Genomic DNA, 27,186 nt, shown 5'->3' on the forward strand with positions numbered 1-27,186 from the left:
TTTTATTTCCTTGTTATGTTTTCCTCCTCGTTTTTTTTCTCTCTTTTCTTTAATTTGTTGTTATTTCTTGTTCCTGTGTTCTTCTCTCTTCTCTTCTCTTCTCTCCCTTTTTCTCCTTCCCCTATTCCTCGTTTTATCCTTTGTGCTCTCTTACATTCAATAATTGCCATTCTCAAAAAAAGAAAAGCAGTTCCTCTATATATGGAAACCTTACTTGAACTCTATGACAACGATGAAAGTCAATGTGAGTAATGTCTAGTTCAATTTGTTCATTTCAGTAGCTGGTAGCAATTTAATATATGTATCTTTTCATCATTAGCAATGCATCTTTCACTTTTATAAGCCTAGTATTCATGAAACTATGCTGCATGCAAAAACCAAACATTGTATTAAGCATGACTTATCTAACTGTAATGCTTGCACCAATTTCTATAAAGGTACTCATTTAATTGTTAAATTCCTGCTCTTCTATCAAATTTTTGGCTGAGTGCTATGGCTAAATAATTATTTGCAGCATAAGTGATGTTAAAGATTTTAATAGGTGTAAAGCATCTCTCTCTCTCTCTCTCTCTCTCTCTCTCTCTCTCTCTCTCTCTCTCTCTCTCTCTCTCTCTCTCTCTCTCTCTCTCTCTCTCTCTCTCTCTCTCGTAAGGAAAGACATTATTTCTAGTGTAAATAAACCCAATAGGCTGTCCAATTTGAAATTTAAAATGCAAATATTATCAATCTTTTTAGAATTGTTAGCTGCATCCTCTTCCTTTGCAGTCCAATAAGACAGGTCACTAATTCGTGTGGAGATAGAATTCTTGGAGTCACCTTTGCCAGCACTAGCGCAAGTGCAAACAGTCTGATAAAGGTTTCTTCCATGGTTGTGATGAAGTTCAGGACTTCTCACACTGTTTTGGTGGATATGATGAGAAGAATCGGGAGTTCGGAACATCAGTGCGTTATGTCGGGGCATGTAGGTTCGGCTGGGGTTTTCTTTCTTTCTTTTTTTTTTTTTCAATCAGTACTCATCATATTCTTACGAGGACTTGCTAGACGAAGCATTACTGCATTATGATATTACCCAAATAGTGTCTCAAGTAAAAAACATAAACCGCATACTTGTACAAAAGATTTGCTGCTGTGACACAAAGGACAAAAATCATTAGTATACTGATCGTTCTGAGCATTCAGTCAAAATGCTTGTCATTCATATAATTAGTAGAACCATCGAGGAGCTTTATTTTTGTTAATTCTTATGTGATAAAGCAATAATTACAGGAGGCTTTTAAAAGATTGGTACTCAAATTAGTGGACTGTCCTATTGGATGTGACCATATCTTCACTTTTTCCTTACACAGTTAATTTTCTTTTGTTTATTTGATTTACTTATTATCATATTTATTTATATATTTATTTATTTGCACCAGATGCTTGCTTAGTTATATTGGGGTTACTTCACCTGCTTGGAGAAAGGAAAGACTCCATTTTTGCTTAGGTTAAATTTCAGTACCTTTGATTTTAGAATGGTGTGTATATATTGAAATTTCTGAATATATTATCACCTTAAGATATACATCTACTTATAAACTTTATTTTAATGTCAAAATGTTATTAATGTTTTCATTATTATTTCTTCCTTAAGGTACCAGAAGAAGAACTAAGAACAGGGCAGTCTAGTGTGTATTTGATGGTGCACCTGTAGCTGAACCAACATGTATTTCTGTGGCTGTAGTCTCATTGGTAGCAGGGCTTTATGTGTTTAATATTGAACATCCAAAAAATTGTGGCAACTATTTTAGTTTAAGAAAATAAAAGGACCAAGCTAGATAAAATTAGATCGTGGAAAGAAGTACGAAGAGCCAGGTTCTCAAATAGATGGATAACTTGAATATATTCAGTTATAGTGTTAGTGCAGAGTCGATAGAGGGCTTTAAGAGAGGATTAGAAAACATTTATAGACAAGGATGATAGGTAAACATATAGAGACACATTGGCATGTGTTGGCGAATGATCTTGTAACTACTTATGCTCTTACTTGGTTTACTATCACAAAGTATTAATGGCCAGAACTCATTCCAGAAGCAATGAAATTGTGGTGAAAGTAGGATGTGGTGAAGATAGTGATAAAATGATAGAGAGTTACTGAAAGTGAAGATAATCACTGATTGAGGAGTAAGACAAACAATAATGAAAAAAATAAATAAATTGTGGTAACGTAACAGTTTGTAGTTGAGTAGGTAGTGTATGATGTTGTAGAGCATGATGTAAACCATCATACTCTACAACACTGGGAATATGATTTTTGCATAGTATCTTACTGGATTCTAAGAAACTTTATCTCTGAGTTTCCGTGGGAAATCCATAGTTTTTGAAACAGGCATGGGCACTACCCCCAAAAAAATTCCCTGGACTCGATCCTGTAGGATAGGTTAGGTTAAGTGAAGTTAGATTAGTATCCCAGAGAGGGTCCAGGGGGGCACAGCCCCTGGCTAGTTTAGGTTAAGGTTCTAGGGACAGATTAACAAGATTTCTACTCTATTAACAGAGGAACACTTCAGAATTCAGCTAATTATCTCTGTGGCTTCTGAGAAAAAGGTGATGGTGAAAGAGCAATGCATTTCTGAATACAGACAAAAGAGGTAGATAGGAGAGCCACTCATAACACAGAGGTCAAGTTGATAATGATACAATATGACTATGTAAAGTGCATTAAGATTGTGACTGCTTTGATTAGTACAGCTTACCTTGATATTATAGTCTCTTATATGTTTAAATGAGGATTTTGAAAAACTACACTCACAAGTGAAAGGTATCATCATTTTTTTTTTTTTTTTTTTTTATCGTAGGTTAATTTTTGATGAGCAAGATTACCTGTGGTTGCTAAAAATAAAGTTACATGTGCCATTAGCAGTCAAAGGGTTAAGAGACAAGTATCAAGGCAGCTCAGGAAATAAATTGGTTTTACAACCTTTGGAACACTTCTAATATGTACAGTGATTAAATATACCACTTTTCCCTTTTTCCTTGTATAGGTTTAATAGGGACCCAGAAGTAAGTCTCTCTCTCTCTCTCTCTCTCTCTCTCTCTCTCTCTCTCTCTCTCTCTCTCTCTCTCTCTCTCTCTCTCTCTCTCTCTCTCTCTCTCTCTCTCTCTCTCTCTCTCTCTCTCTCTCATCTACTTTACAGGAAGGCAGAATTAACCATACATCCTTTTTTTTTTTCTCTCATCTGTCTTTTAAGGATCAGGAAGTGAATCAACCTCATTTTCATTACATTATTATTTTTGAGATGTTGTCTATTTGTTTCCATGTATAAAAGCACTGTACCATTCTTAATACAGTGATCCTTGTTTTACAGGGGCCGGTTGGTGTACTTCTGTTTCCTGTTGTTGGGTCTGGGAACACTGCTGCCATGGAACTTCTTCATCACTGCACAATCAGTAAGTGCATAGCTTCTGACACTCACTTTCTCGGTGGTTTGGAGTTACTTGATGCACTTATTACTGACCTCCATGTCACAGTTAAGAGGAGTTATTGTCCCTCTGTTTTGTTCTCCATTAATTGGTGAAATATTCAGTCTCCTCACTACTGGATATTAAGTGATAGTAGTATGATAATTCTTTTATTTGTAGCGACAGTGCACTCAAAGTTAACCAAGGTCCATTCTGGTCATAGCAATCTTGGTTTGACTAGTAATGTGTTGAACATGTAAGAGGGGCCCCAAGTCAAAAAAAAAAAAAAAAAAAAAAAGAAAAAAAAAATACTGAAGTGACAGTTCCTAAAGAAAGGTCAAAAGAATCATTCAAAATTAGAGGATAAGTGTCTTAAAACCTCCCTCTTGAAAGAATTTAAGTTTTAGGAAGGAGAAAATATAGAAGTAGGCAGGGAGTTTGAGAGTTTACCAGAAAAAGGATGAATGATTGAGAATACTGTTATGGTGATTGTCCTGCCAAGGGTACAATCCTTAGTGATGGCCTCTCATTGCTAATTTAACCCACTTTCAGATCAGCTTCTCTGTATTAACAGTGGTGCTCTTTGCAGACCATTACTTAAGTTCATGCATACATTCATGGGTGGTATGACTTACATGTACAGAAGTAACACTGATATCCTATTTACAATATTGATTAATTTTCAGTACTGGGATTTCAAGCTGGAAAACAAAACAGCCAATGGAACACGGACGCATTTACAAGACTTGTACACACCCATGCAAGTCTGCCTTTCTCAGATACCCAACTTTATATTCCTATTTATTAATGCACTCTTCAGTCACAAGTGAGTAACTGGCATAGTGCTCTTGCTTTCCTTTACGTTGTATAAAGTATTCCTTAATGTATAGATGAATGTAGAGTAATTATTGTTCTGCTGTAGATTTTGTAATCATGATTAATTTTCAACTTTTCACATACTACAATTTTGAGAGTTTTACCAATTTTGTTTTATATATCTGGGATTCACAAAAAGATCTCAAACTCATTTCATTGCTTGATTTTGGACATGCATAAAGTTATCATATCCCTATTGTTTGCATTTCTGTGTTAAGATATTATTCAGGTAATGTGCATAGATAGTTACAGTGTGAGCTGTGAGTGATGAAACCTGTGCATAAAAATGCATTCTTTTCTGATTGACAGGATCCCCCAGCGAATCAGGCTCCTGGCTTCCTTGACGTTAATGATCCTGCTTTTCTGCATCACCACTGTATTCACCCAAGTGGATACCAGTGAGTGGCAAATTGGCTTCTTCGCCCTAACCATGACTGTCATCATCCTTATCAACAGTAAGTGAGACTGTTGGGAAGACACTTCATGTTATCAAAAACATTGCCATGCCAGATGGTGGGCCACATATGTGTTACCACTTATAGTTCTAATGGAAGGAAACTAAATATGCAGACTTACATTTCTTATTTGAAAATTTTGTAAAGTATGTATCCTCAATTTGGAATGAATTTGACATTATGTAACAGTATGTATTTTATTTTTTTTAAATGGAAATACTTAAATGCTGCATGAAATTGTAGACAGTGCTATGCAACCTTTACTTACCATCATCTATTATTTTATCTATTTCTCTATTTATTTGCATCATCTATGTAATTCATATCAACACTACATATGTGTCAGTATTACCATGCCACATCATCCACAGGTGCTGGTGCCATTTTTCAAGGTGGCCTGTTTGGTGTGGCAGGAATGTTTCCCGAGAAGTACATAACTGCTGTGGTGTCAGGCCAGGCCCTTGGAGGTGTGTTTGCTTCAGGTGCACGGATTGTATCTCTCTCAGTGGGAGCAAAGGATGAAAATTCTGCATTCATTTACTTCATGATTGCTGTCATCGTCATGATTTTCACTCTGCTGGCTTATTTATTCATGTCAAAAACAGTAAGTAAAATTACTTTTTTCTTTGTGGAAATAATGTGTTATGAGTGTACAAGTATAGCATTTCAAGTTTTTGTTTACAGTAAGTGTATTTTGTCTAAGCTCAGAGTATGCATTTATAAGAGAAGATTTCACACTATGAAAACTTAAGTTATTTAATACCTATCAGTAAGTCAGTCAGTCAGTTGGTCATTCAAGCAATTGTCTTCCAGGATTTCTACAAGCACTATACCAATTGCCAAAAGCCTGAAAAAGGATCTGATGATGCCCCTCAAGCTGAAAGGACCTTTAGTGAGCAGGTCCAGATATTTAAGGAGATTTGGCCACTGGGAGTATCCGTGTGGGGTGTATTTGCTGTCACACTTGGTGCCTTTCCAGCTCTGTGTGTCAAAATTATTTCCACTGCAGAAGATGAAACTTGGTCACGTATGTATTAGATTTATTGTATTTTGTCTTATTTAAAATTTGTTAGATATCTATAAATAACTATTTCCTAAGAGTGGTACAATCTAGAGAAATGAGTGATGTACCTATTTTTCTAATGTCCTTCATGGAAATTACTTTATATATATATATATACGAGTATATATATATATATATATATATATATATATATATATATATATATATATATATATATATATATATATATATATATATTTCTTCATCACAGTAAAGTACATGATGATTTTCTTGATTATTTGAAGTCAGTTTTCATAAGAATAAAAAATAATACATTTTATTTTTTTGTTATTTTAGAGGTGTATTTCCAGCCAGTTGTTACCTTCCTTTTGTTCAATGTTGGTGACTACATTGGACGTCAAGTGGCTGGGTTTATGATGTGGGTGAGTGTCTTACCTTCATTGACATTGTTTTATGGTCTTCAGACTAGATGGAGTAACTTGTAAGATGTGTAGTGTTCTGATATGACATGATATAAGGCATCAGAACTGGTAAAGAATAAAGATAATGAACATAGTGAAGAAAAGATATCTGAGTAAATAAAGTGTGAGAGACACAGTTGAAAACTTTCTCATTTAGTTTTTATAGTCACTTTTATATTTTATCCTGCCTCTTCATTCAGCAACAACGGCAGTAAGATTGAAAATAAGGGTTTTGTTTTGATGTGATAATGAAAGGCTTGTGACAGAGGACAAGGCTGAGGTGGCCAGCAGCATGATGGCAGCCATGCTGGGCCTGGGCCTGCTGACAGGAGGCCTCTCATCATTTGCCTTTGCTCTAATTAGCTAAGAACTCAACTTCCTTGTGGTACATGGCGATGACTATTGTGGGCTGATCAAATCACCCATGTATGCTTATTTGTACTGAGGTTAGAATAGCCATTGAGCTCTAAATGATAAAAATTCAAGGAATTTTTACTAGCAAGTATTAAGAAAATTGCCCATCTCACAATGGCAGATAATTTTTTTTTTCTGGTAGATTATGGTGTTCTCGATGAATCTACAAATAATTTTCACAGCAGATCAATATTTTTTTCTTTGCCCACCTCCCACCATCCATAGCATTATAATGAATTTGTGGTGCATATAAATAGGAGTCAAAATACTCAGAATGAAAGGATCTAACCAATGGAACAGGTAAGATTTGCTGCTGTTAAATGGGCATATTTCTTTATATATAGATGATGAAGTTCACGAGATACAGTAGAGGTGAACAGGGAAAACATTCAGAGTTCTTTCCTTTTCTTTACTTTATTCCTTGTAATATTTCACCTTCACAGAACGTAAATAAATACCAAATTTCCTTATGTATTTAAGAATCAGTGTAATGCCCTACCTCCTTTTTATACAGTGAAAATTAATTCTGTTTAGAGGAAAAATTGCATGACTTATTTTTACATGAATTTCAATGGACTTTTTATGTATTTATATCATGTAGCCCGGTGATGTGGCAAGCATGCTCGGCTCATACTCAAGAGAGATTGAGTTTTAATCCTCAGCTGGCTGGAGACAAAGTAAGGTTGTCTCCTTAACTCCTAAGTGATGGGTGATGCAGTGGTGTGCATCTCAGGGCTTTGACATGTGATGCATATGTGTGCCAAATAATTTTCCTGGTTTAAATCAAGCAGAGGCAAAAGAGAAATGTTTTGAGCTTTATTTGGTAACACTTATAAAGCTGCTCCCTACCACTTTTTCATGATCTTCCATCTGGTAGTCCATACAAAGTAAGAATCATGGAAGGAAGTGATTTGCCCTCATCCCAATACATGGCCCAGCACAAATGTAAGCCAATTTTGCCCACTCCCAGTAAGTGCTATTAGGCAAGGAATCACATTCATGGAACTTCTGGGCACAATGGAAGAACATTCCTTTTAAGATGTGGGGAGAGTGGTGAGGGACAGAGGGGATAAGACAAGATAGAAGCTGCAGGTGCACGAGCTGTAGCCAGTGCTATATCCAGTGTAACAAACTCATAACGACAACCACTGTTGTAAAGTGGCTGATACATTGTTATTCGACCTTTACTTCCAGCTGAACTAAGATAACAAGTCAGACAAAAACACCATTAGAAAGGAGAAGGATAGGCACTTTTTATGCTCTAAGTTTCATCATTCTTTGATCTGTATTAAAGGAAATACCAGTAAAATGGCTGGAAGGCGATTAACGAGCGAAGCCTGATATTCAATTCACTCTAGCTCAAAAGTCTGCAAGAACGCAATGGTTCTGCTGTATACCGTTGGATAGGAAATTTCATTCTGCACTCAATAATATGTGTCTGCTCTTGTTGAGACAAAAAGAAAGTTGGTTAAAATTGCAGGAAAATGACCAAATTACATTTTTGACACCTTTCTACTATTTGCAAGTTACCCATTGACTTAACCAATAGAAAAGATGAAAGCTATATCATATAAAATTGATAGAGTTGTGCTATCATATGGTGTTAATTTCGTTATGATCGGCTGCACAGTTCCAGAGATATTAGCATTTGAATAGTATTATTGTCGGGCTGGGCCAGACCAGGCTGCTCAAAATAAAATGGTAACCTCTATAGTAAACTTCACTTCGCTCATAATAACTCTTAAGAATGAGAGTGATTTTTCTCTTAAAAATGCCTGTTATTAGAAGAGATTCCACCACTAAATGCCCATCGCTTAAGTTTTAAATGTTGTAAACCCTGGTCACTTAGCAGAGAATAGGTACAAGGTGTAAGCCAAGAGTTGTGGCCTTGCAACCCAGCAAGAGTGGAAGACAAACATTCTTGCCCTTCTGTCATTCACCTATGGTCATCTGCTGGTCACCCAGCTAGCCACTCCCCTACAGAAAGAGCTCGACCAATGACCAATCTTTGGGTAGGACTGAGACCACTCATACACCAGGACAGCAAGGACAGACTCCTTGGATTACATCCTGTACATACTTCCTGCCAAATGAATAGGGGCTACAGCTTGACTGTCTGCCTTGCCACACCCAGGACTTGAACCCAAGCCTTCTCAGTTGTGAGCCAAGCGTGCTGACTACTACACTTTGCAGTGTGTGTGTGTGTGTGTGTGTGTGTGTGTGTGTGTGTGTGTGTGTGTGTGTGTGTGTGTGTGTGTGTGTGTGTGTGTGTGTGTGTGTGTGTGCCTGCATATATGTGCATGCATGCATGCACCCCCAACAATAGATTAGAGATAATCTACAAATCTTTGCCACACACGGAAAGGTAAACAGGCAAAGGTGTGAAAGATAATGTTTTCAAGAACTTGAAATATTAATACATAATGTGATGAAATGTTGAATTTTGTAATGCTATTGAATTACATAATACTCATCATTGTATTATTGTTTACTCATGACAATGATGTGCATTTCACAGTATGAATAAGGTGATTTAGATGTGTAGCTGTACATGAAGTACACAAAATGGCTCTCAATAGATAGCCTTGACAAAGCATACCACCAAAGTTGTCAAAGGTAGGGATAACTTTTTTTTAGTTAACTGTCATGATCATTTATCATCATCATCATCATATTGATCATCATCACTACCACTGTTGGTATTACCACCATCATGTTTCTCTAGCAAAAAGAGTGTTGGGATCCAGACTTCAGGAGAGAGGACTAAATTATACAAGCCAAACAAGCTTTGCAGTGTGATCCATTAACATGACATTAGAGTTTGTAATTTTTCATGGTATGTAAGAAATAAAAAGTAGATTACATAACAGAAAAGTCTTTGAATCAATCTGCTTTGAATGTTATCATGAAAACTGGTTTTCAGAGCTCAGTATATCAGTATTGTATAAAAATGCACATCACATTTTAGTCATAGTGTTATATATATATATTTTTTTTATGAAACTGTTAATTTGCACTTATGATACTAAATAATTCATGTCATGGCACAGCATTTGTTTTTGTTGGCAAAATACTGTTTGTATTATGATCTTTGTAGAAGGCTGGGTCTATTATCCATTAGTTCCATGTGAGCCAAGTAATTAAAACCATCACTTTGTCAAATGTTTGTTTTTAGTGCAATTTTTACCTGTAACTGAATTTTCTCCTTCCCAGAAAATTTACAAGCTTTGCATATTAAGCAGAAACTTGTTTATGTCAAGAAATGCTTGAATTTCAGCATAGCTTTAATATATAACACAATTATAGATAAGTAGATCTGTAGTGAGCTGACACATTCAGCTGCCTGCCACAGGTATAAGAGTGCATTATTCCAGTGGACTTAGGCAGGTGCTCAGGAAGCTCACCGTCCATGTGTCAGAAAGTTGGCCTTTTTCAGTAACTCAGGGAAGCCATCCCCTGCTACACACACACACACACACACACACAAGGGGAAAAGAAAGAAAGCTGAAGAGGACCACTTGTAGGAGTGACATCAAGAAGCATAGTTTCCCCTACAAACATTTGGAATGACTTAGATGAGAGTGATCAATGCAAGAAGTATTCATGACTAAGGAAAGGTTTATTACTTCTAGGTATGGGAGATGGGACAGTTTGAGCACAGTTCCCTTATTATATGTCAGGAATAAGCACACATACACACATACACAGATATATTATCATAAAGCTCTTCTTTAATGTAATATTTGATAAAGCAATGGAAATCAAAATTAAAACTAATTGCCTTACACTATATTCTAAATTATTAATTTAGTGCCAGTTTATAACTGCCTCTTGTACCAAAAACATTGGCATTAGAATGTCAAAATATTTTGTGATAAAACTGTATCTATGTTTTAAAGAATTTCAATAAAGTTAAATGTTAATTATGTCCATCTTCTACAGTAAGTGTGTGCCCTATCTTCCTCAAAGTTTGTATCACTAGTATTCTTGTTGCAGCAACTGTTCACTGCATGTTACAATAGAGTTGAAAGTGGAGGTGTCACTAAAATATGGTTCTGTATTCTAGAATTACCAGTCATTACAATGCAGATACTTGACAGCCTTGTAATCTTTAAGGAGGAGAGCTTCTTTCACTGACTGGTTTAGCAAAGAATATGTGATGGTGGGCAAATGAAAATCATCTAAACACTTGGATGTGGTGATCATTATGCTGTAACTGGAAGATGTCCTGTCAGAGGGTTCAATCTTTCAGATAAATTTCTTGGTATTGTAAAATACAAAGCATTACATTAGTTAGTAGTGCTGAAGGAGCCCTGTAAAGGATATAAAGTTTCAGATAGTCCACTAAGGATTGGCATGAGAATGCTATGAAACTGGAAATAAGAAGCTAAGCTCCAAGAAAAGAAGGGAATAAGATAAGCTATATGGAAAACTTTAAGAAAAATGATCTAAAAAGGAGATAGAAAGCCACATTTAATGATGGGACAGTCATTGTTGACTAAACCTGGCTTAGGGCATAGTGATCATTATGACCTGATTGGTAAAATTCTCTCTCTCTCTCTCTCTCTCTCTCTCTCTCTCTCTCTCTCTCTCTCTCTCTCTCTCTCTCTCTCTCTCTCTCTCTCTCTCTCTCTCTCTCTCTCTCTCTCTCTCTCTCTCTCTCTCCGTAATCCATTGGATGAATTTCTCAGTATTTCAAAGCATGAAATTTTTCCACTGTATAAACAAAATATTTAGGAAGGATGAATCATCAAAACCTGTGATTAATTTTTCACATTGACCCTCTTCCGCACAGTTGCCAACCATAAGATAATGATATTAAAAACTAATTTTTAGAATTAATTCCCAAGTGTATTATATAGTTTAGAGTATTTACGGGAGAGCTGTCATTTTCTTGTTATTTCTTGTTCCTGTGTTCTTCTCTCTTCTGTTCTCTTCTCTCCCTTTTTCTCCTTCCCCTATTCCTCGTTTTCTCCTTTGTGCTCTCTTACATTCAATAATTGCCATTCTCAAAAAAAGAAAAGCAGTTCCTCTATATATGGAAACCTTACTTGAACTCTATGACCACGATGAAAGTCAATGTGAGTAATGTCTAGTTCAATTTGTTCATTTCAGTAGCTGGTAGCAATTTAATATATGTATCTTTTCATCATTAGCAATGCATCTTTCACTTTTATAAGCCTAGTATTCATGAAACTATGCTGCATGCAAAAACCAAACATTGTATTAAGCATGACTTATCTAACTGTAATGCTTGCACCAATTTCTATAAAGGTACTCATTTAATTGTTAAATTCCTGCTCTTCTATCAAATTTTTGGCTGAGTGCTATGGCTAAATAATTGTTTGCAGCATAAGTGATGTTAAAGATTTTAATAGGTGTAAAGCATCTCTCTCTCTCTCTCTCTCTCTCTCTCTCTCTCTCTCTCTCTCTCTCTCTCTCTCTCTCTCTCTCTCCGTAATCCATTGGATGAATTTCTCAGTATTTCAAAGCATGAAATTTTTCCACTGTATAAACAAAATATTTAGGAAGGATGAATCATCAAAACCTGTGATTAATCAAGTAATGTCAAGTATGACAAAGGTAACACTTCAAAAACAAGATCTCTACTTGTAAAACTCAATGAAGTAAAGACAGAGTTCAATATATATTATATATATATATATATATATATATATATATATATATATATATATATATATATATATATATATATATATATATATATATATATATATATATATATATATATATATATATATATATATATATATATATATATATATATATACAGAATTGAGGTACAAAAATGCATAAATCTGCTTCCAAATATATTCAGCTCCACACATAATGCCTCTCTCTCTCTCTCTCTCTCTCTTTCTCTGTCAGTAGTTGCACAGGTCTTCAAGGGTATTTTTACGGTTTTATTGACAGATTAACAACATTTGTACATTAATAACAGGAGAAACATCATTGAAAACCCTGATAATCATCTTTATAGCTTTGAAAAACAGTCGTGAGAAGAGAGAGAGAGAGAGAGAGAGTAGGAGCATTTCAGTTGAGCCTATTCTACCCTGGTTCGTGTTTGCTGCGGTGACACGGTGCCGCATTGAGTGAAGATTGCGTTCATAATCACTTATCGGGGGTGGAGTGGGGAAAGGAGAGTCAGGAAGTGAGGATATTTATATTATTTGACATATTATTTGATAGCATGTCAACTTTTGTGTGTGTGTGTGTGTGTGTGCGTGTGTGTGGGTGGGTGGGTGTTGGATCAGTGACAGGTGGCGCTGGGGAGTTACCACGGCGAGCGGCTGGCTGGCTGCAGTGTTTTGGTCAGCACTGGTCAATCTTGCCCTACACGCTCTATTAACCAGTGTTTCCGTCTTCCCGACATCTTCTTCCTGCACCAAGCACCGTCAAGCATCACCAGAGAGGCACGAGTACGTAAGGTGAGTCCAGCAGGGCCAGTCTCTCCTCAGTCAGCCTTACTGCCTTCACAACACCCTAATCCTCCCTGTAATGTCTTGTATTCGTTTATTTAGGATTCATTATTCGTTATTTAGTTTCTTTAGGGGTTAATTATTTATATTTAGGTTTTGTTTACGTCTGAGTCTGGAAAGAGTTGGAAATTTATTCAAATATTTAATGTTCGCCAATATGTAAACAAGCTGTCAGCTGTGTTATTAGCCATTATTTGCCTCGTCTCTCATTTATTGTAAGCCTAACATATCACAAGATGGATCCACATGTCTAGCCTTCATATCCGCTGGTCAGATATATCCGTCATTGCCTGGTTTTGGTGTTATATAGGAATAAATAAGGCAACATGGCCGCCGGCTCTCCCACTGAGGTCGCCGCCGAGGGCCGCCATGATGGACTGGCACCTGTTCCGGCTTGTTGGTTCCAATATTTTTTTTAATTTTTCTGAATTAATTTATTTGGCTTCTATAGTAAGATTTTATGGTTTCTAAAAATATTTCGTTGCTTTTGAAGTGTTTTTCTTGCTTCAGTTAAGTAAATGTGCTGAATTTGGTGTTGTTTTTTTTATGTAAATAAGGGGCAGTTTGTACGGTGAAATTTACCCAGCCTGGTTTTTGGCTTTTTTGTTTGAGGCTTTAATGAAGATTTTATTGTTTCAAAAAATCGTTTATGATTTTTAAAGTATGTTGCGTTCCTGTTGAGTTAAGTATGTGGAATTTGAATAGGCTTATTGTCCCGTTGAAAGTGGTTATTTTGTCATTTTTTAGCTTCTTTATTTTTTTATTATAGCTTGTAACTAAGTGTGCATTATTTTATAAAATAGTTCAGATTTTTTAAAATGTTTTTTTACCAGTGTAAAGTGGAATAGGTGGACTTTTCAGTGTTTTTAATGGTGTCAAAATTTCCAACACTTTTTCCATATTTCACATAATATTTCTTTATAACTACTGAGACTGGAGGTGTTTTGATATTGTGAATATTAATTAAAGTAATTGTCAAGTCAGAATATATAATGCATTCGAGCCTAGCTTCATTTTTTCTATGGGTCAATTTCAAAATGAAATAAGTTACGTACGTATGGCAGCGGGGCGCCGGCACCTCGCCTGTGACGTCATCAGGGATTCGGGACTCGGTCTGCTCCAGTGTCTCCTCAATATTTACTGTAATTTCCAGTGTTTTCCAAGTGTTTCCAGCTGTTTCTAAAGTCAGGCGTGTAGATAGTTGTAGTAGAAGGAAGAAAATAAGAGAAATGAAAGAGGAGAAGGAAGAAATAAAAAGAAATGGAGGAGGAGGCAAAACAGTTAAACAATATTTAGCTTAGTTTCCCTTGCTGCGCTGCAGTTCTCTGTAATATTTGGTGTGTTTTGGGTGTTTTACGTGTGTAGGATGTATGTAGGAATGTTGTGGGGTGTTTAGAGTGTGTTTTGGTGGTGTTTAGGTGTGTTTTGGGTGTATATTTGCTGTTATCATTGTGTTTTGGGTGAATTTTGGGTGTTTTAAATGTGGTTTAGGATGTTTTTAGTTATATTGTAAGTGGTTTGAGTCGTGTGGGGTGTTTTGAGTATATTGTGGGATGTTTTTGTGTGTTATGGGTGTGTTTGGGGGTATATTGAGGTGTAGTGAGTTTGTTTTGGGTTTATTTTCTGTTTTAAGTGTTTTGGTGAGTTTGGGTGTGTGTGTCGGGTCTTTTGAGGTGTATTTGATTGTGTGCAAGTAGTTTTGGGTCTTTAAGGGTGTGTTTGTGGCGTGATTGTGGTGTTGAGTGGTGCTTTAAGTGTGTTTTGGATGTTTTGATGTGTTTTGGGTGTGTTTGATGAGTTTTGGGGTGTTGTAGTGTATTTTGGGTGTTTTAAATCTTTTGAGTGTGTTTGGATGAGTTTTAGGTATATTGGGGTGCTTTGAGTGTGTTTTGAATAAATTTAGCGTGGTTGGGGTGGGTTATTTGGATGTTTTTAGATGTTATGGGGTGTTTTGAGTGAATATTCAATATTTGGTTGTGTTTAGGTGAGTGTAGTGGGTATTTTGGGGGGGGTGTGATGTGTTTTGGTTGTGTTTTGGATGTTTTGAGTGTATTTTGAGTGTGTTTTGGTAAGTTTTGTTGCTTGTAGGGATGTTGAGTGATATATATATATATATATATATATATATATATATATATATATATATATATATATATATATATATATATATATATATATATATAATGGGGAGGCAATGAGAAGAGGGACAAAAGAACATGGGATGCACTGCCTGTGTTCATACCGGGATCTGATGTCAGTTCTTGTGAAGGGCCAGAATGCATATTCCTGAAGTCTGGAAGGAGTCGTCTGCCAGCCTGTACGGACACTAGGCTGTAGCTCCAAAACTAACTGTAGGATTCTCTCTAAAATAGTCTCATTGAGATTCTCGCACAAAATTACCTATACGTAACTTAATCTAACCTAACCTAACCGCTACAAGAGTAAATGGGCCGAAACATTACCAGACTTCAGGAATGTGCCTCCAGAGGGATACGGGTTAAGGTCGCTTCACACACATCAGTGCCGTATTCGTTCCGTGCTGTTCAGTGCTTCAGTGTCAGTAAAAAAAAAATTCTTCATTTTGGAATTCAGCGGAAGCATTTACACACGTCCAGCGAAGTACCGTGTTTTGACTGAAGTGATTGTTACGTCTGCGTTCCGTGAAATGGAATATCGTCGTCACTGGTATTTTAAAAATTTTCACGGATGTCGGACAAGTGTTTGAAATAAAATAGAAGAAATTGAAATGGTGATAAATACTCTTTTTAATTGATGTAATTAATCACATTGTACATTATACTTACCACAACACACCACATCACACCACACCACATCATAACACACCACACCATACCACACCACACCACACATCACTGAGCAATGTCATCAAACAGTTTTTGGACATTCTTAAGTACTGGAAAATTTTTGTTTCATCATTAATTAATTCCTCATACAGAGTAGCAAAATTTCCTTCAGTTTCTCTTTTTCTTCCACTTTTCATGTACCCACTTTTCTTTTCTTTATTTTTTGTTAAGCAAGCATCTTGCTCTTCATCAAGAATTATGACAATCATAGCCAACTCCACGTCTGAAAGGATATGTGTGCATATCACTGACACTAAACCTATCCGATACTAATAAGGCACTGATAGGTGTGAAACCACCTTTGAGTGTACTATTCAGATAGTGTACCCACTATCTGCCAATTTCACTGGGACAAAAGCACAATTAGATGATTGTTAAGAAGAAGAACAACAACAACAATAATAATAATAATAATAATAATAATAATAATAATATAATAAAAGGAGTTAAGCCATCTTTATAGTTAGCTAGATTGATATTATCATTATTATTGTTATCATCATTATTACATATCAAGGTATTGTGCCATTATTATTAATAATATGTTATTATTATTATTATTATTATTATTATTATTATTATTATTATTATTATTATCATTATCATATTTCAGCTATCCAACATCAGAACAGTATATGAATATGGCAAATGCTGTTTTGACATCATTTCCTGCCATCCTGAGAAACAGTGATCTCGAGGAGCATGAATTGCAGCTGCAATGGAAATTGCGCATCCAGCGCAAGTTTCAGAATTCAAGAAAGAGGCAGGATTCCTCAGTGACTGAGGTGACGTCAAGGAAAAAGAAGATCCCTTGCATAGCGCCAAAAGAGACTACGTGTCCACTGATGTGTGGAGTAAAGGCTTACCTTCCACCAAGGCCCCATTCAGAAGATGATGAGTCATTAGAGAGACATAGACAGTGGCTTGCTCTACATTGGATGAAAAAAGATCCTGAGTTAGATAAGGTATGTGATATTTGTACGCTTGATTTATCTTTTTTTTTATATTTCAGAGACTTCTTTACTGGTGTTGTTTAAAAATACCTGCTCTTATGTAAGCAACATTTTCTTGCTGTGAGCCACTTTCTTTTGTTTTATTTCCTTGTTATGTTTTCCTCCTCGTTTTTTTTCTCTTTTCTTTAATTTGTTGTTATTTCTTGTTCCTGTGTTCTTCTCTCTTCTCTTCTCTTCTCTCCCTTTTTCTCCTTCCCCTATTCCTCGTTTTATCCTTTGTGCTCTCTTACATTCAATAATTGCCATTCTCAAAAAAAGAAAAGCAGTTCCTCTATATATGGAAACCTTACTTGAACTCTATGACAACGATGAAAGTCAATGTGAGTAATGTCTAGTTCAATTTGTTCATTTCAGTAGCTGGTAGCAATTTAATATATGTATCTTTTCATCATTAGCAATGCATCTTTCACTTTTATAAGCCTAGTATTCATGAAACTATGCTGCATGCAAAAACCAAACATTGTATTAAGCATGACTTATCTAACTGTAATGCTTGCACCAATTTCTATAAAGGTACTCATTTAATTGTTAAATTCCTGCTCTTCTATCAAATTTTTGGCTGAGTGCTATGGCTAAATAATTATTTGCAGCATAAGTGATGTTAAAGATTTTAATAGGTGTAAAGCATCTCTCTCTCTCTCTCTCTCTCTCTCTCTCTCTCTCTCTCTCTCTCTCTCTCTCTCTCTCTCTCTCTCTCTCTCTCTCTCTCTCTCTCTCGTAAGGAAAGACATTATTTCTAGTGTAAATAAACCCAATAGGCTGTCCAATTTGAAATTTAAAATGCAAATATTATCAATCTTTTTAGAATTGTTAGCTGCATCCTCTTCCTTTGCAGTCCAATAAGACAGGTCACTAATTCGTGTGGAGATAGAATTCTTGGAGTCACCTTTGCCAGCACTAGCGCAAGTGCAAACAGTCTGATAAAGGTTTCTTCCATGGTTGTGATGAAGTTCAGGACTTCTCACACTGTTTTGGTGGATATGATGAGAAGAATCGGGAGTTCGGAACATCAGTGCGTTATGTCGGGGCATGTAGGTTCGGCTGGGGTTTTCTTTCTTTCTTTTTTTTTTTTTTCAATCAGTACTCATCATATTCTTACGAGGACTTGCTAGACGAAGCATTACTGCATTATGATATTACCCAAATAGTGTCTCAAGTAAAAAACATAAACCGCATACTTGTACAAAAGATTTGCTGCTGTGACACAAAGGACAAAAATCATTAGTATACTGATCGTTCTGAGCATTCAATCAAAATGCTTGTCATTCATATAATTAGTAGAACCATCGAGGAGCTTTATTTTTGTTAATTCTTATGTGATAAAGCAATAATTACAGGAGGCTTTTAAAAGATTGGTACTCAAATTAGTGGACTGTCCTATTGGATGTGACCATATCTTCACTTTTTCCTTACACAGTTAATTTTCTTTTGTTTATTTGATTTACTTATTATCATATTTATTTATATATTTATTTATTTGCACCAGATGCTTGCTTAGTTATATTGGGGTTACTTCACCTGCTTGGAGAAAGGAAAGACTCCATTTTTGCTTAGGTTAAATTTCAGTACCTTTGATTTTAGAATGGTGTGTATATATTGAAATTTCTGAATATATTATCACCTTAAGATATACATCTACATATAAACTTTATTTTAATGTCAAAATGTTATTAATGTTTTCATTATTATTTCTTCCTTAAGGTACCAGAAGAAGAACTAAGAACAGGGCAGTCTAGTGTGTATTTGATGGTGCACCTGTAGCTGAACCAACATGTATTTCTGTGGCTGTAGTCTCATTGGTAGCAGGGCTTTATGTGTTTAATATTGAACATCCAAAAAATTGTGGCAACTATTTTAGTTTAAGAAAATAAAAGGACCAAGCTAGATAAAATTAGATCGTGGAAAGAAGTACGAAGAGCCAGGTTCTCAAATAGATGGATAACTTGAATATATTCAGTTATAGTGTTAGTGCAGAGTCGATAGAGGGCTTTAAGAGAGGATTAGAAAACATTTATAGACAAGGATGATAGGTAAACATATAGAGACACATTGGCATGTGTTGGCGAATGATCTTGTAACTACTTATGCTCTTACTTGGTTTACTATCACAAAGTATTAATGGCCAGAACTCATTCCAGAAGCAATGAAATTGTGGTGAAAGTAGGATGTGGTGAAGATAGTGATAAAATGATAGAGAGTTACTGAAAGTGAAGATAATCACTGATTGAGGAGTAAGACAAACAATAATGAAAAAAATAAATAAATTGTGGTAACGTAACAGTTTGTAGTTGAGTAGGTAGTGTATGATGTTGTAGAGCATGATGTAAACCATCATACTCTACAACACTGGGAATATGATTTTTGCATAGTATCTTACTGGATTCTAAGAAACTTTATCTCTGAGTTTCCGTGGGAAATCCATAGTTTTTGAAACAGGCATGGGCACTACCCCCAAAAAAATTCCCTGGACTCGATCCTGTAGGATAGGTTAGGTTAAGTGAAGTTAGATTAGTATCCCAGAGAGGGTCCAGGGGGGCACAGCCCCTGGCTAGTTTAGGTTAAGGTTCTAGGGACAGATTAACAAGATTTCTACTCTATTAACAGAGGAACACTTCAGAATTCAGCTAATTATCTCTGTGGCTTCTGAGAAAAAGGTGATGGTGAAAGAGCAATGCATTTCTGAATACAGACAAAAGAGGTAGATAGGAGAGCCACTCATAACACAGAGGTCAAGTTGATAATGATACAATATGACTATGTAAAGTGCATTAAGATTGTGACTGCTTTGATTAGTACAGCTTACCTTGATATTATAGTCTCTTATATGTTTAAATGAGGATTTTGAAAAACTACACTCACAAGTGAAAGGTATCATCATTTTTTTTTTTTTTTTTTTTTTATCGTAGGTTAATTTTTGATGAGCAAGATTACCTGTGGTTGCTAAAAATAAAGTTACATGTGCCATTAGCAGTCAAAGGGTTAAGAGACAAGTATCAAGGCAGCTCAGGAAATAAATTGGTTTTACAACCTTTGGAACACTTCTAATATGTACAGTGATTAAATATACCACTTTTCCCTTTTTCCTTGTATAGGTTTAATAGGGACCCAGAAGTAAGTCTCTCTCTCTCTCTCTCTCTCTCTCTCTCTCTCTCTCTCTCTCTCTCTCTCTCTCTCTCTCTCTCTCTCTCTCTCTCTCTCTCTCTCTCTCTCTCTCTCTCTCTCTCTCTCATCTACTTTACAGGAAGGCAGAATTAACCATACATCCTTTTTTTTTTTCTCTCATCTGTCTTTTAAGGATCAGGAAGTGAATCAACCTCATTTTCATTACATTATTATTTTTGAGATGTTGTCTATTTGTTTCCATGTACAAAAGCACTGTACCATTCTTAATACAGTGATCCTTGTTTTACAGGGGCCGGTTGGTGTACTTCTGTTTCCTGTTGTTGGGTCTGGGAACACTGCTGCCATGGAACTTCTTCATCACTGCACAATCAGTAAGTGCATAGCTTCTGACACTCACTTTCTTGGTGGTTTGGAGTTACTTGATGCACTTATTACTGACCCCCATGTCACAGTTAAGAGGAGTTATTGTCCCTCTGTTTTGTTCTCCATTCATTGGTGAAATATTCAGTCTCCTCACTACTGGATATTAAGTGATAGTAGTATGATAATTCTTTTATTTGTAGCGACAGTGCACTCAAAGTTAACCAAGGTCCATTCTGGTCATAGCAATCTTGGTTTGACTAGTAATGTGTTGAACATGTAAGAGGGGCCCCAAGTCAAAAAAAAAAAAAAAAAAAAAAAAAAAGAAAAAAAAAATACTGAAGTGACAGTTCCTAAAGAAAGGTCAAAAGAATCATTCAAAATTAGAGGATAAGTGTCTTAAAACCTCCCTCTTGAAAGAATTTAAGTTTTAGGAAGGAGAAAATATAGAAGTAGGCAGGGAGTTTGAGAGTTTACCAGAAAAAGGATGAATGATTGAGAATACTGTTATGGTGATTGTCCTGCCAAGGGTACAATCCTTAGTGATGGCCTCTCATTGCTAATTTAACCCACTTTCAGATCAGCTTCTCTGTATTAACAGTGGTGCTCTTTGCAGACCATTACTTAAGTTCATGCATACATTCATGGGTGGTATGACTTACATGTACAGAAGTAACACTGATATCCTATTTACAATATTGATTAATTTTCAGTACTGGGATTTCAAGCTGGAAAACAAAACAGCCAATGGAACACGGACGCATTTACAAGACTTGTACACACCCATGCAAGTCTGCCTTTCTCAGATACCCAACTTTATATTCCTATTTATTAATGCACTCTTCAGTCACAAGTGAGTAACTGGCATAGTGCTCTTGCTTTCCTTTACGTTGTATAAAGTATTCCTTAATGTATAGATGAATGTAGAGTAATTATTGTTCTGCTGTAGATTTTGTAATCATGATTAATTTTCAACTTTTCACATACTACAATTTTGAGAGTTTTACCAATTTTGTTTTATATATCTGGGATTCACAAAAAGATCTCAAACTCATTTCATTGCTTGATTTTGGACATGCATAAAGTTATCATATCCCTATTGTTTGCATTTCTGTGTTAAGATATTATTCAGGTAATGTGCATAGATAGTTACAGTGTCAGCTGTGAGTGATGAAACCTGTGCATAAAAATGCATTCTTTTCTGATTGACAGGATCCCCCAGCGAATCAGGCTCCTGGCTTCCTTGACGTTAATGATCCTGCTTTTCTGCATCACCACTGTATTCACCCAAGTGGATACCAGTGAGTGGCAAATTGGCTTCTTCGCCCTAACCATGACTGTCATCATCCTTATCAACAGTAAGTGAGACTGTTGGGAAGACACTTCATGTTATCAAAAACATTGCCATGCCAGATGGTGGGCCACATATGTGTTACCACTTATAGTTCTAATGGAAGGAAACTAAATATGCAGACTTACATTTCTTATTTGAAAATTTTGTAAAGTATGTATCCTCAATTTGGAATGAATTTGACATTATGTAACAGTATGTATTTTATTTTTTTTAAATGGAAATACTTAAATGCTGCATGAAATTGTAGACAGTGCTATGCAACCTTTACTTACCATCATCTATTATTTTATCTATTTCTCTATTTATTTGCATCATCTATGTAATTCATATCAACACTACATATGTGTCAGTATTACCATGCCACATCATCCACAGGTGCTGGTGCCATTTTTCAAGGTGGCCTGTTTGGTGTGGCAGGAATGTTTCCCGAGAAGTACATAACTGCTGTGGTGTCAGGCCAGGCCCTTGGAGGTGTGTTTGCTTCAGGTGCACGGATTGTATCTCTCTCAGTGGGAGCAAAGGATGAAAATTCTGCATTCATTTACTTCATGATTGCTGTCATCGTCATGATTTTCACTCTGCTGGCTTATTTATTCATGTCAAAAACAGTAAGTAAAATTACTTTTTTCTTTGTGGAAATAATGTGTTATGAGTGTACAAGTATAGCATTTCAAGTTTTTGTTTACAGTAAGTGTATTTTGTCTAAGCTCAGAGTATGCATTTATAAGAGAAGATTTCACACTATGAAAACTTAAGTTATTTAATACCTATCAGTAAGTCAGTCAGTCAGTTGGTCATTCAAGCAATTGTCTTCCAGGATTTCTACAAGCACTATACCAATTGCCAAAAGCCTGAAAAAGGATCTGATGATGCCCCTCAAGCTGAAAGGACCTTTAGTGAGCAGGTCCAGATATTTAAGGAGATTTGGCCACTGGGAGTATCCGTGTGGGGTGTATTTGCTGTCACACTTGGTGCCTTTCCAGCTCTGTGTGTCAAAATTATTTCCACTGCAGAAGATGAAACTTGGTCACGTATGTATTAGATTTATTGTATTTTGTCTTATTTAAAATTTGTTAGATATCTATAAATAACTATTTCCTAAGAGTGGTACAATCTAGAGAAATGAGTGATGTACCTATTTTTCTAATGTCCTTCATGGAAATTACTTTATATATATATATATATATATATATATATATATATATATATATATATATATATATATATATATATATATATATATATATATATATATATATATTTCTTCATCACAGTAAAGTACATGATGATTTTCTTGATTATTTGAAGTCAGTTTTCATAAGAATAAAAAATAATACATTTTATTTTTTTGTTATTTTAGAGGTGTATTTCCAGCCAGTTGTTACCTTCCTTTTGTTCAATGTTGGTGACTACATTGGACGTCAAGTGGCTGGGTTTATGATGTGGGTGAGTGTCTTACCTTCATTGACATTGTTTTATGGTCTTCAGACTAGATGGAGTAACTTGTAAGATGTGTAGTGTTCTGATATGACATGATATAAGGCATCAGAACTGGTAAAGAATAAAGATAATGAACATAGTGAAGAAAAGATATCTGAGTAAATAAAGTGTGAGAGACACAGTTGAAAACTTTCTCATTTAGTTTTTATAGTCACTTTTATATTTTATCCTGCCTCTTCATTCAGCAACAACGGCAGTAAGATTGAAAATAAGGGTTTTGTTTTGATGTGATAATGAAAGGCTTGTGACAGAGGACAAGGCTGAGGTGGCCAGCAGCATGATGGCAGCCATGCTGGGCCTGGGCCTGCTGACAGGAGGCCTCTCATCATTTGCCTTTGCTCTAATTAGCTAAGAACTCAACTTCCTTGTGGTACATGGCGATGACTATTGTGGGCTGATCAAATCACCCATGTATGCTTATTTGTACTGAGGTTAGAATAGCCATTGAGCTCTAAATGATAAAAATTCAAGGAATTTTTACTAGCAAGTATTAAGAAAATTGCCCATCTCACAATGGCAGATAATTTTTTTTTTCTGGTAGATTATGGTGTTCTCGATGAATCTACAAATAATTTTCACAGCAGATCAATATTTTTTTCTTTGCCCACCTCCCACCATCCATAGCATTATAATGAATTTGTGGTGCATATAAATAGGAGTCAAAATACTCAGAATGAAAGGATCTAACCAATGGAACAGGTAAGATTTGCTGCTGTTAAATGGGCATATTTCTTTATATATAGATGATGAAGTTCACGAGATACAGTAGAGGTGAACAGGGAAAACATTCAGAGTTCTTTCCTTTTCTTTACTTTATTCCTTGTAATATTTCACCTTCACAGAACGTAAATAAATACCAAATTTCCTTATGTATTTAAGAATCAGTGTAATGCCCTACCTCCTTTTTATACAGTGAAAATTAATTCTGTTTAGAGGAAAAATTGCATGACTTATTTTTACATGAATTTCAATGGACTTTTTATGTATTTATATCATGTAGCCCGGTGATGTGGCAAGCATGCTCGGCTCATACTCAAGAGAGATTGAGTTTTAATCCTCAGCTGGCTGGAGACAAAGTAAGGTTGTCTCCTTAACTCCTAAGTGATGGGTGATGCAGTGGTGTGCATCTCAGGGCTTTGACATGTGATGCATATGTGTGCCAAATAATTTTCCTGGTTTAAATCAAGCAGAGGCAAAAGAGAAATGTTTTGAGCTTTATTTGGTAACACTTATAAAGCTGCTCCCTACCACTTTTTCATGATCTTCCATCTGGTAGTCCATACAAAGTAAGAATCATGGAAGGAAGTGATTTGCCCTCATCCCAATACATGGCCCAGCACAAATGTAAGCCAATTTTGCCCACTCCCAGTAAGTGCTATTAGGCAAGGAATCACATTCATGGAACTTCTGGGCACAATGGAAGAACATTCCTTTTAAGATGTGGGGAGAGTGGTGAGGGACAGAGGGGATAAGACAAGATAGAAGCTGCAGGTGCACGAGCTGTAGCCAGTGCTATATCCAGTGTAACAAACTCATAACGACAACCACTGTTGTAAAGTGGCTGATACATTGTTATTCGACCTTTACTTCCAGCTGAACTAAGATAACAAGTCAGACAAAAACACCATTAGAAAGGAGAAGGATAGGCACTTTTTATGCTCTAAGTTTCATCATTCTTTGATCTGTATTAAAGGAAATACCAGTAAAATGGCTGGAAGGCGATTAACGAGTGAAGCCTGATATTCAATTCACTCTAGCTCAAAAGTCTGCAAGAACGCAATGGTTCTGCTGTATACCGTTGGATAGGAAATTTCATTCTGCACTCAATAATATGTGTCTGCTCTTGTTGAGACAAAAAGAAAGTTGGTTAAAATTGCAGGAAAATGACCAAATTACATTTTTGACACCTTTCTACTATTTGCAAGTTACCCATTGACTTAACCAATAGAAAAGATGAAAGCTATATCATATAAAATTGATAGAGTTGTGCTATCATATGGTGTTAATTTCGTTATGATCGGCTGCACAGTTCCAGAGATATTAGCATTTGAATAGTATTATTGTCGGGCTGGGCCAGACCAGGCTGCTCAAAATAAAATGGTAACCTCTATAGTAAACTTCACTTCGCTCATAATAACTCTTAAGAATGAGAGTGATTTTTCTCTTAAAAATGCCTGTTATTAGAAGAGATTCCACCACTAAATGCCCATCGCTTAAGTTTTAAATGTTGTAAACCCTGGTCACTTAGCAGAGAATAGGTACAAGGTGTAAGCCAAGAGTTGTGGCCTTGCAACCCAGCAAGAGTGGAAGACAAACATTCTTGCCCTTCTGTCATTCACCTATGGTCATCTGCTGGTCACCCAGCTAGCCACTCCCCTACAGAAAGAGCTCGACCAATGACCAATCTTTGGGTAGGACTGAGACCACTCATACACCAGGACAGCAAGGACAGACTCCTTGGATTACATCCTGTACATACTTCCTGCCAAATGAATAGGGGCTACAGCTTGACTGTCTGCCTTGCCACACCCAGGACTTGAACCCAAGCCTTCTCAGTTGTGAGCCAAGCGTGCTGACTACTACACTTTGCAGTGTGTGTGTGTGTGTGTGTGTGTGTGTGTGTGTGTGTGTGTGTGTGTGTGTGTGTGTGTGTGTGTGTGTGTGTGTGCCTGCATATATGTGCATGCATGCATGCACCCCCAACAATAGATTAGAGATAATCTACAAATCTTTGCCACACACGGAAAGGTAAACAGGCAAAGGTGTGAAAGATAATGTTTTCAAGAACTTGAAATATTAATACATAATGTGATGAAATGTTGAATTTTGTAATGCTATTGAATTACATAATACTCATCATTGTATTATTGTTTACTCATGACAATGATGTGCATTTCACAGTATGAATAAGGTGATTTAGATGTGTAGCTGTACATGAAGTACACAAAATGGCTCTCAATAGATAGCCTTGACAAAGCATACCACCAAAGTTGTCAAAGGTAGGGATAACTTTTTTTTAGTTAACTGTCATGATCATTTATCATCATCATCATCATATTGATCATCATCACTACCACTGTTGGTATTACCACCATCATGTTTCTCTAGCAAAAAGAGTGTTGGGATCCAGACTTCAGGAGAGAGGACTAAATTATACAAGCCAAACAAGCTTTGCAGTGTGATCCATTAACATGACATTAGAGTTTGTAATTTTTCATGGTATGTAAGAAATAAAAAGTAGATTACATAACAGAAAAGTCTTTGAATCAATCTGCTTTGAATGTTATCATGAAAACTGGTTTTCAGAGCTCAGTATATCAGTATTGTATAAAAATGCACATCACATTTTAGTCATAGTGTTATATATATATTTTTTTTTTATGAAACTGTTAATTTGCACTTATGATACTAAATAATTCATGTCATGGCACAGCATTTGTTTTTGTTGGCAAAATACTGTTTGTATTATGATCTTTGTAGAAGGCTGGGTCTATTATCCATTAGTTCCATGTGAGCCAAGTAATTAAAACCATCACTTTGTCAAATGTTTGTTTTTAGTGCAATTTTTACCTGTAACTGAATTTTCTCCTTCCCAGAAAATTTACAAGCTTTGCATATTAAGCAGAAACTTGTTTATGTCAAGAAATGCTTGAATTTCAGCATAGCTTTAATATATAACACAATTATAGATAAGTAGATCTGTAGTGAGCTGACACATTCAGCTGCCTGCCACAGGTATAAGAGTGCATTATTCCAGTGGACTTAGGCAGGTGCTCAGGAAGCTCACCGTCCATGTGTCAGAAA

At 35.9% G+C, this 27,186-nt stretch overlaps 2 protein-coding genes across 2 annotated transcripts in view; both read left to right on the forward strand.

Moving 5' to 3' along the window:
* LOC135102544 (equilibrative nucleoside transporter 1-like) overlaps nt 1-9,830 on the forward strand; it is a 19,785-nt gene extending 9,955 nt beyond the window's left edge. The window contains exons 5-10 of the mRNA XM_064007825.1: nt 3,345-3,426; nt 4,125-4,264; nt 4,624-4,769; nt 5,141-5,373; nt 5,583-5,796; nt 6,130-9,830. Of these exons, the coding sequence (XP_063863895.1) occupies nt 3,345-3,426; nt 4,125-4,264; nt 4,624-4,769; nt 5,141-5,373; nt 5,583-5,796; nt 6,130-6,278 (964 nt within the window). The 3' untranslated portion in view covers nt 6,279-9,830. The remainder of the gene's footprint in view (nt 1-3,344; nt 3,427-4,124; nt 4,265-4,623; nt 4,770-5,140; nt 5,374-5,582; nt 5,797-6,129) is intronic.
* A 3,141-nt stretch (nt 9,831-12,971) lies between these two features.
* Nucleotides 12,972-26,927, forward strand: LOC135102829 (equilibrative nucleoside transporter 1-like). Its single transcript, XM_064008385.1, has 7 exons — nt 12,972-13,117; nt 20,458-20,539; nt 21,242-21,381; nt 21,741-21,886; nt 22,258-22,490; nt 22,700-22,913; nt 23,243-26,927. Exons 3-7 carry the CDS (start codon nt 21,314-21,316, stop codon nt 23,389-23,391), a joined length of 810 nt encoding a protein of 269 aa, XP_063864455.1. The 5' UTR covers nt 12,972-13,117; nt 20,458-20,539; nt 21,242-21,313; the 3' UTR covers nt 23,392-26,927.
* Nucleotides 26,928-27,186: the final 259 nt, after the last annotated feature.

The sequence above is a fragment of the Scylla paramamosain genome, chromosome 8 (assembly GCF_035594125.1).
Source record: "Scylla paramamosain isolate STU-SP2022 chromosome 8, ASM3559412v1, whole genome shotgun sequence".
Classification (NCBI taxonomy): Eukaryota; Metazoa; Arthropoda; class Malacostraca; order Decapoda; family Portunidae; genus Scylla; species Scylla paramamosain.

Bases quoted from the DNA above. Each gene is read 5' to 3' on its own strand.
- LOC135102829 (XM_064008385.1), top strand. From the start codon at position 21,314: ATGCAAGTCTGCCTTTCTCAGATACCCAACTTTATATTCCTATTTATT. The intron at 21,887-22,257 runs GTAAGTGAGACT...CATCATCCACAG, and splicing joins TGTCATCATCCTTATCAACA to GTGCTGGTGCCATTTTTCAA. The intron at 22,491-22,699 runs GTAAGTAAAATT...ATTGTCTTCCAG, and splicing joins ATTTATTCATGTCAAAAACA to GATTTCTACAAGCACTATAC.